The 10322-nt window shown below is 41.7% G+C and overlaps 1 protein-coding gene across 3 annotated transcripts; it reads right to left on the reverse strand.

Annotated features, from left to right (window-relative positions):
• Positions 1-571: 571 nt before the first annotated feature.
• Positions 572-6971, reverse strand: LOC115690837 (S-linalool synthase-like). Of its 3 annotated transcripts, none has more exons than XM_056319776.1 (12): positions 6255-6966; positions 5637-5832; positions 3844-4067; positions 3485-3608; positions 3228-3343; positions 2888-3114; positions 2692-2807; positions 2502-2600; positions 2204-2419; positions 1737-1866; positions 1387-1632; positions 572-1169 (listed from the first exon to the last, which is right to left on the reverse strand). In XM_056319776.1, exons 1-12 carry the CDS (start codon positions 6574-6576, stop codon positions 672-674), a joined length of 2514 nt encoding a protein of 837 aa, XP_056175751.1. In that variant the 5' UTR covers positions 6577-6966; the 3' UTR covers positions 572-671. The 3 variants fall into 3 exon arrangements, 2 of the variants coding, with proteins under 2 accessions (XP_056175751.1, XP_030473176.2); XM_030617316.2 differs by having other exon boundaries at positions 3485-3611; XR_008818435.1 differs by having other exon boundaries at positions 1117-1169; positions 1257-1632; positions 3485-3611; positions 6255-6971.
• Positions 6972-10322: the final 3351 nt, after the last annotated feature.

A 10322-nucleotide genomic window follows, 5' to 3' on the forward strand; every position in this document is an offset into this window, starting at 1 on the left:
AACTCATATATGAGATCTGAGGCTCGAGCGCATTGGCCAATCTCGGGTTCGACGACCATGTGGACAAGTTGGGGCCATGCGAGTGGAAACCAGCGGCAAAGGAGTCAGCCGAGATTAAGAGGGGTTGGTGGAGAAAATCTGTGGCGAGTGGTGGTGGAAAGCGGATCTCACGACCGTGGTCAAGGGCGGAGGCAACGGCAGGCGGCTCTTGTGGCAGTGGTCCTCCTGCCGTTGCAAGTGGCGCATCCAAGGTTCATGATCTAGTTTCTTCTCATGTGCTCGCACCCACGATTCTAGTTTCCACCAATTAAATATGATATCTCTCTCAAAATAATTCAGTCAACCTAATTAATGCGCTAAACTGTAATTGGACAAGCATACCATATGATGGAATCCACTTGAGAGTTATATCGGACTCACTGTTTTCAATGGTTCAGATTTAGTTTAGTGTGTATATCATACTCATTGCAACTTAGTCTTGATCAAATATGACTACTAACCATTACTATTTTTATCGTACCTTCAGTTAAAAGATTCCAAATTGCTCAAATTCTGACAGGATTACAAGGTGGACTTGTAACGCTTTCCACACAGGCAACAACGAGATTGAAGCACGAAATAACTATAGTTGGTTCATGGCTATAGTACATGAAGATATACCACTGCCATAACTAAGCGAAACATAACTTAAAACTAGATGACTTGTACATCTTCTCCCATCTATTCACTGGACCTGTTTGGGAACCCATTCGATACCCAATAAAGCTCTTCCTAGGAAAACGCTCAAGGCCGAATTGGCCGGACAGGCTCTTGGTCACAAACACCCGTGGCTTCGGTCCCAGTTGCTCCGGCAAAGGCCTCAGGGGCTTCAATTTGGGGACTTGCGGCGGGACCACGAGCGCTTTCTGGATGTCGTGGAGCATGTCAGTGTCCGAGTCGTAGCGGTTGGAGGAGTTGTAGAACATGTGGAACACTTTCAAGCACCAGAGGTGAAGCTGCCTGCTGGGTTTGGGCAATTCGCAGAGCTCGTCGAGAACGTGTTGGAGGAACTCTTTCTTCAGTTGGTCTAGCAGCAATTGCACGAATTTGATGCGGTCCTCAATGCTGGCGTCGGGGTTTTCCTTTAGGTAGAGCAGCACAAAGTTCAATTTCCCTTGCTTTTCTTCTTTCTGTGATGAGAGAGAAAGAGACAAGCAGGTGGAGCTTGTGAGGACAGAATCATAATAACAGGGAAAAGAAATAACAGAAGAGTGTACCAATGAACAAGCGCTACTTAGAAAGCAGCGGCTAATTATAGCTGCTTGGCCAGCGGCCAAACTTAGCTCTATTGTATTGAACAGTTCAAATAGCCTCAAGACGCATGCTATCCAACATTACAGACTTTACCAGGTAGCCTGGGACGTCATTTAACAGCCGAGCGATGACCATGAGCAATTTGGTGATGGGCTGGTAGGGGTTGGACCACAGCTGCTGCAATGGTCTCGTGGGGCTCGCGAGGCACGTAGAGGGAAGGACTAAGGTGTGCGCTGCGACGGACGTCATGCCCACGTCGAGGTACTCATGGATCGAAGGGGCACCACCACTTCGGCTCCACTTCGCTTCCGTGAGCCATGAATGAAATGTCTCACCCCACTTTCGAACCAAATACACGGTGTTTTAGGCCATTTGAAAGAAAAATATTGCTCGATGTAGCAAAGTAAAGAAAGAGAAGTGTAATGCGGGAACATGAGACGTACTATATGTTGAAGGTTTTTCTTGATGTCCTTCCCCGATTGTTTGAAGCTTTTCACTCTAAAGTCGGCGACGAGATCGTTGAGGGCTTCGAATATGGTCTTGGCGTGCCCACTTAGTCCTTCACCGTCCCACCTAGTATAATGTTCGTCAACCATAGAAAGAGGCGATTCTAAGGTTCAACTAATCGAATGGACTGGGACGCCAGGAGATGAGTATAGAAACCATACACGCACTAATTTTGTAACTAGGTATAGAGTCGCCTCGTGCATATGGTTTAGTGAATGCACCTCTTGATATAAATTGTAGAAATAGTAAGTTAGAGCTAGACAAATACTAAGCCTTTTGTATAGGTTCACATCCTGTTGGACGCACTACTTTCCATCTATTTCTTATCTCAAGAAGGATATTGATATTTTGAATGATTTAAATAAGAAATGCTCATAATACATCGTTTAGTTGATAATCGTACCTTTGAACCGCATCAGTAAGCTTTTCTAGATCCTCTAATGAACCTTCCATGTCGAAAAAGTCATCGGCGACAGTTACTATGATTGCGCTCTTGGCGACCAGTACTCGCACGTCGGAGTTGCAAGGCAGATAAACGGAAGAGGCGACAGCAAAATAAGAGTACGTTGTCTTCTCACGACCAAACCCCATTTTACTAAGTCCGGTTGTTTCGGACCACCTGAACTCATCCATTATTGAAGAGTCGTTAGAAATAATTATTGCTAATTAACAACCCTTAACTAAACCATATGCATATATACCCTTTGACTACGTCAAGCTCCATCCTGTAAACAGATTGTCTCAGTACAAAGTTCTGCACAGCAAGTTGCATTATATCTTGATTATGAACCAGTGATGACCTAATGAAATCAAAGAAAAGTAAAATGTCAATTGCATGTTATAGCATAGTAATAAAGCAACATTATAATTTCCTCTTTAAGACATCAATACCTATGGCAAGAAAATTTTCCCATCCATAATACACAAGCATCTTTTTCCTCCAACCACAACCTATGTTCCAGGTGGTCTAGGCGAGCCATCCATGGAAGACCCAGTTCGTGCTCAATCTACACGGACATGTCAAGTGTTAACTGATATCATCACTTATTATATAGAACAAAAAGAAGTAGCCAATATTTACACTAACCATTTTGCGATGACTCGACGAGATGATGCTTTCGTCTCTCGTTCCTCCGGATACGATTTTCTCGAGAAAATTCTTCGAGAAAGTTCTTGCTTTCTCAAGTTGATGTTCATCCGGAAGCATAAGATTGCTGGCTCTATAAACGTTAAGGAGCACACTTGAGAAGTATTCAGAATGTTTTTCGATGTGATCTCGAACTTCTTCACGCTCTAGAAACCAACAAAAGCTTGCTGCAAAATGCAGAAAACAATTGCAATTAATCGAACCACTTCAAAATATTACCCATGAAAGACCCCAAGGTAAAGGAACTGATTGAGGAACTGGTAACACTTGCAACTCGTACATGGTGATACACTATAACCATGCATGCGCAAAAGCCAGAATTCCAAGCTATCTTTGTATAGCTCGGCAGCGATTGAATGAATTGATTTCGTGATTGGTTTTTCATGCTTGTAGTTCCTGAAAAGAGATATGTTAGTTTGCTTGAATTAGCTAGAGATGTCATATGGACAATTTCCGTGACCTCGAAAGCAATCGTAGGCGACAGCATTGTAGCAGTGGATTTTCTAGAAAACAGCAGACTTGGAAACTTATACTAACCGATAGATTTGTGCCAAAATTTCATCCTTCTCCCGGTCAAAGAACTCAGTCAACCCTAATTTTACGAGTTGATAAGCCATGGAAAGTTTTGTAAGATCTTCATCCACGAGATATACAGATGGAACTGCTATAATCATCAAGAAAAGCCGAAAGATATTCAAGGGTTAAGAACGGTATAAAAGAAAAATATATAAATAGTAAATAAATATTCAAACTTTATGCTGGTGGTATATGCTATATTTTATTCTCTTTTCCGAAAATGATGATATATAATTTTCATGAAATGAAATTAGTCAGGGAAATAAGAACGACATGTTCCAAAAGCATCTAAAAATCTCTTGAACATGGCATTTACTTACCACCATTAGAAGCACAATTCGAAGCAAGAGATTGAAGATAAGCCAAGCATTCTTTGTTCCCGGTGGCTAGGTATGCGCTTGATGTTGCAGAGGGTGACTGAAACAAAGAGCCGTCGCCGTTCAGATGCTTCAATATGGTTTCATGGCTGATTTTGTAAGTTCGAGGCAGGACCTCAAGATACGACAACAATGGGTAATATTGGTTCTTGTCGACAAGTTCTTCCCTGCAAAAGGCCAAAACCCTAAAAGTTATGATTGTGTCTGAGGAGGAAAAAACAAAGTGGTTGTGGCTGGCTTTAGGGCCCCAGCTTTTTGGCGCTTTTAGATCTGAGGCTTTGAAAACCCATTTGTCTAATCTTCTAGACTTAGATTGCGAATGATAATCATTCCGTTTTTATTTTTCCGTTTTAGAAATAAGTTCGGAACAAAAATCCGTTTGATAACGCAATTTCATTTTTCAATTTCTGGAACAAATTTTGATTTCAGAAATAGGTTTCGAACAGAAATGAAAAGTAAAAATTTTCTACTTTTCTATTTTTGAACAAAAATAAGAAATTCTTCTCATCGCTCGCCCTCGCTACTAGCCGGTCGCCCATCCACCGCCCACATGCCGGCCGCCGCCTCCCGCCATTTACTATCTCCCGCTGCCGGCCGCTGTGGGCTGCTGTCCGCCGGCCGCCGTCTCCCACCGCCGGCCGCCCTCCTCCCTCCGCCGCCCGCCTCTTGCCACTGCCCTCCTCCTCCAGCTGCTGCCCGCCATCCGCAGGCCATCATCTCCTGCCGCTCTCCTCCCGCCGTCGCCCCCCTCCCGCCGCCGGTCGTCGCCTACCTCCTGCCGCTGCCCAACATCGACCGCCTCCAGTTGCTGTCCTTCACACTGGCCGCCGCCCCCCTCCCGCCACGAGCCGTCGCCCACCTATGGCAACTGCTCGACGCCGGCCACCTCCAGCCACCGTCCTCCACACTGGTCGCGTCGCTGTCCGCCGCCACCACCCTCCCACCACCGATTGTCGCCCGCCTCCCTCCACTGCTCTACGCCGGCCGCCTCTAGCTGCCATCCTCCACATTAGCCGCATCGCGGTAGGTCGCCTCCTCCCCCCGCCATCCGCCGCCTGCCGTTCGCTGCCACCGTTCGCCACCTGCCGTCCGCCACCGCCATCCACTCACCATCCACTCGCCAATCACCCGAGAGGGAGAAATTTTGTGCCTTTATCAAATAAATTTTTGTTTCGGGAATAAAAATTTTGTGTCGTTATCAAACGTGTTTTTTTGCTCAGAAACTCGTCAAGGAACAGAAATAGAAAAATTTTCTGGCCAGAAATTGATTTTTGAAACAGAATGGTTGTCATTCGCAGCCTTACTATCATTGAGCCAAAATTCTGGTTGGTCTCACTCCATGACAATTAATTGTTGTTAAGTTGGTCAACTGATGAAGACATCTTCTTCTTTATATTGTAAGTTCCTTTAACAAAATAAGAAAAGAAACCTAAAGGGTAATTAACAAGTCAAAGCAAAAAGTTGAAAGACAAAACTAGCACAAACACACCGACGAGTTCATCGATGTCGGGTAATTGGGTCACGCTTCTTCCATGCGACTCAGTTTTCAAGTGAAAAAGGTGAGACTCATTAACAAGGACGAACGCAATCGCTTGTCGATTTGGTCGAGGGAATGAGATTGAACTAGATTGAAATGGTTGGGGCTATATGAGTACGAAATGCAAAAGTAGGTCCACTAGAAAAAGAAAAACATACGATTATTTTCAACCGATAAAGAAGGAGAGTATTAGAATTACCTTTTGAGAATTCGTTGGCGATTGCTGAATAAATCTGCAATGGCACGTTCTGTGCTTTCGGGGAATATAATCTCCAAACCAACAGCATGTGCCAAATCAACCAATCCGGGCAAGATGATAGCGATCCAACGAGGAAACTTTCCATGCTTGTTTCTTGAAAGAAGCAATTCCGCATTTTCATGAATGAACTTTAATCCTGAAAAGTGAAAAAACCAGAAAATGGAGAAGTATTAGAGAAGAGTTTGTGAAGAACTATATCACTATTGGATTTCATTGAGAAAACGAATACAATAGTTACTTGCATCATCTTTTATATGCTTTCTTAATATGAGAGGTCTCATGTCTGTGTTAGCTTAGATTTGACTTTCGTCGATGATCGGTCAACTTTATTTTAACTAGAAATCACATTATATGTGATGGGTCAGGCCATGGGTTAAAAAGTGAACAAAGTTGTTGGTCGAAGATTGAAAGTTAAGTATAGAGTTCAGTTAGTGATCACAAAAGTAATCTAATCGAACAAAATTATGTTTGCAATGGGCATAGTTCGATGTAAATAAAGAAAAATCATGTTTGTCATGGCCAAATTTCAGTGTTTATTTGAAAGTGAAGTAATGGTACCTTTCTCTATCAAAGGTGAACCAACATGCCACTTTTTTAGCACGGTCATGCAGACAATGGCTGAAGCAAGACACTCCAAACCGTCGGACGTTTCATGTTCGTCGTAATCATAATCTCCCCAAAATCCTTCTTCTTTCTGATTGTGGAGCACCCAATTCAAACACTCCTCGAACATGGGACAATCATGTTGGCGAGGATCGGGAATCATCGCCAACCATGCGGTGTCATATGGTGAAGGAGAGAGGAATGAGTGCGAGCCCAAGTTGGGGAGTATCTCTCTTTTGATCGCATTGACGAGAGATTGAATAGATTGGGACTCCATGAAGATTTGGGTGAGAAGAATTTGGTACGCTTCTTTAAGTGAGGGATTACATAAACCAATTAGGTCTATTTATACATGACTTTGAGCCGGTTCCTTCTAGGAGCTGTCATGTCAAAACGTGAATCGTGAGGGGAGAACTAAGATTTGTTGGATTGCATCTCTGACGTTGGTCTGACTAGTATTCGTGGCACCAGACAAAAAGAAACTTCTCTTGTCCCGAGGTGGAAAAGAACTTTTTTGGCCAAAAGAGGTGGAAAAGGACTTTTTTTACTTTGAGATGGCACTTGAATAACGTGTCAACACCGAATAAAGTGAGATGAGATCAAGGTGATTAGGTTCAAGAGAGGAAGCGACTAGTGTCGTGAGCGAGTGAGGCTGCGAAAGGAGCAACGAGTGTTGTGACTCGTCAACGCGCAAGGGAAGCGATTTGCATCTTGAGCGACGAGCGATGCTGCAACCTGCGAGCACCGAGAGCAAGCTGTGAGAGAGACTAAGAGAGCGAGACTGCAAGAGAAAGTGAGAGAGCAAGCTGCGAGAGAGATGAAATGAATTAGGATTTTTTTAGAGAGAACGTGAGAACTGAGGAACGTGAGAGCTGGAATTAGTGTTTTGACAACATAAAAGTTAAATCAGTCTAGGTAAGTGGTTCCACACCTGAAACTGATAACTTAACCGATGCTCACAGGTTCTTGTGGATACCACCCAAAAATCGGCCGGTTCGATCCAATTCAGGCGATTCCTTGCCCATTTCCCGATCTTTTGCTTACCCCTAAGTGATAGTGGGATTATGTGCGATCTAGGAATCAATGAGATGGAATTGAGATGACAGAGTTTGCTCGGGAAGCTCAATTGAAGTGTCGAAGCTCAACAGAAGTGTAATGGCAGAAGGGTAACGGTTTCATTACGAGGAACGTTATCAAAAGAGAATCCAAGATGAACCAATTAAGGGAGACCTATTTTGGCATAAAAGAAATATATGGACACGCTTGCGTTCAAAAGCTTAAATTATTGAGTTATGAACTTACTGAATATGTTAACCACTTCAAAAACATCTATTTTACGATTTGGGATTTCTTTCATTGGCATGTTCGTGCGAGCACCGTGACAAATCCTTTGTTCATTTTAAATATTTCATGTTAGGCCAACTCTTTCCTCAAATCCGGCCTCAGGTATCCATGTACACCACTCCTTGTCGCCATGCATATAGCCTCCATCGTCGCCATCGGTCACACCTATAGTCACCATCAGACACTGGAGCATAGGGGTATCTATTTTGTTTGCCAAGCCCCTCGTTGATTTAATTGCAAGAACTATTGCATTTTCATAATATAATACAACAATCTTGCGTGTTTTAATTTGCTTGTGCTTCCTGTGGAGATATTCTTTTTCTTTCATGTTACTTCCATGATCATAGGAGCAATGGTCGCCATACTCAAAGTACAAAAGGCATGGTACTACTTATTGGAAAGCACAATATATAACGTATACCTCATTAATTACGGGAAGATCAATAAGGGGAGCCCAAATTCGAATTCCCTGAGGTATCTAGTCGGACATAACTTTCTTAAAAAATGAATTCGTTGAGTTACGAGCATATTAAATACATTAATTGCTCCAATAGGGTCCCAATTATCCAATGTGGAACTTCTTTTAATAACAGCTTCACACGTAAACTTTAGCACGATTGTCCATGTTTCAGCTTAAATACGCTAGCCCTGTATAAATAAATCATGTCAACAGGCAATTGGCAAAATCAGATAATCTTGTTACTTGCCAAAAGCACCATTAACTATTGAGGATTTGGTCTCAATGAATTAGATCGCAGATCTGGATCTTAACTGACTGATGTGTCCTGTTATAAAGGTGTTATCCTATTACAAATAAATAATCTCAGTATATGCTGGGCAAAAAAACAATCATCTTGATATTTGTTAAAAGCACTATTAATTCTTAAAAATTTGATTAAGTGGTCAAAGTGATTCGTTAGGACGAAGTAGATTGCTTATTTGAATCACAACATTTCTAGCTCATAATAATCCGAAGAGCATCCCACCATCTTGTGAGTGGAGCCATATTTGATGGCCAGTGTTCAGAACAAAACCAAAATAAAACCCTTCAAATAATTTTGATCAATCACCTCCTGCAAATCGAGTTGCATGACAGTACATCATAAGCTACTGTATTTGTCTACCGCTACCATGTTAATGGCATATTAGAATATACGGTATCTATCCTACATATCTCCAAGCACAATTCCAGTAGAAAGTTGGTAAAGACCCCACTAGAAAATTCTAAACATATTATACAGATGCCAATTTAGTCCTAAATTTTTCAATTTTGTCAATTTAATCCTATACCTTTGTGCAAAATTGCAATATAATCTTTCTAGTCAATTTTTGCCGGAAATCACTCACGTGGCTGTCTAATCATTGTCGGTCGTCCTATGTGGCACACCGTCGCGTCAGGGATTGCTGGCAAGAATTGACCGGAGGGTTACATTGGAATTTTGCTTAAAGATTTAGCATTAAATTAGCAAAATTGAAAAGTTTAAGACTGAATTAGTATCCTTATAGTATGTTTAGAATTGATTGGATAATTTCTCTGGAACAAGGAGTTGAAGCCGGAGGAGAGCACGCCGCAAGGGGTAGCGGCTAGAAGTGAGAGGGGAGTTGCAGGGATGAGGAGAGAGAGAGTTGGAAATTGATGATCCAGGGCAAGTCATGGTACCTGCAATTTTTGTCTAAGCCATATCTCTTATCTAAGTTTGAACTTGATTTGGAGCTAGATTGTTTCGCTACTTTTTATCATTTTAAACTCGATTTTTTATATTTTAGGTCACGTTCACACGTGTTTTTTGGACACTTGTTAAGTATAGTTTTGAAAACAGTACTTACACATAATATGAGAAAAGTCAATAGACTAAAAAAATTCGTGTCCTTTTAGGGCTTTTCGCGTATATAATTGCGATTGCGATGTACAGCTAAAATAAATGGCAAAGTCAAGCATGAATACATGGATGTCATCAATGACGTGGTGTGGTGTGTTTGTTCATATTTGGCCCATGGGCATCTATTTATCAATTCCTAGTGAATTGGCTTCCTCCAGCAAATTGTAGACGTGGCTTTTTCTTGGTGGTGTTAATGGTCTTTTCGTAGTTTTTTTTCCTTTTTAGACTTTCATAATCTATAGAACCAAGTACAAGAATTGGTGGTGGTTGAGGATTTAGGCAACTCCAATGGATCACAACAACTTTGGCACACCATTCAAATGAATATTCAACATAATGAATGGTTCCATTAGTACTGGTAATGGTGCACGCGACCCGTTTGCGCTTCACTAGATCAAACACAAATTACAGATAGAAAATTTGAATATGAAACTAGATGAAAGGCCTAACTTTATATGGTGATGGAATATTTAACATATTTCTATCATAATTCAATTATTTGGCATGTAGAATCAAAGTCAAGATGTTTTAGGCCAATCCGAATTAATACAAATTATAAATATGATTATGAAACGCCAACACGAATCGCCAGTCCCAGTTCTAATCATGCTGCCACCCGACTAATACGTTAATCAAATAATTATGTTAGAAGTAGTAGCTTAGTATGCATGAATACTCTCATCACCTAATAGTTTAAGTTTAAATATGGTTTGATCGCATACGTTTACGACACATTTCGATATATTCTCATCTTACTGACGAAACAAGTGTTCAAATTGCAGTTTGCATCCAAATTGAA

The sequence above is a fragment of the Syzygium oleosum genome, unplaced genomic scaffold, assembly GCF_021117445.2.
Source record: "Syzygium oleosum isolate NSW1041296 unplaced genomic scaffold, Sole_v2.1 Sole_v2.18, whole genome shotgun sequence".
Classification (NCBI taxonomy): domain Eukaryota; kingdom Viridiplantae; phylum Streptophyta; class Magnoliopsida; order Myrtales; family Myrtaceae; genus Syzygium; species Syzygium oleosum.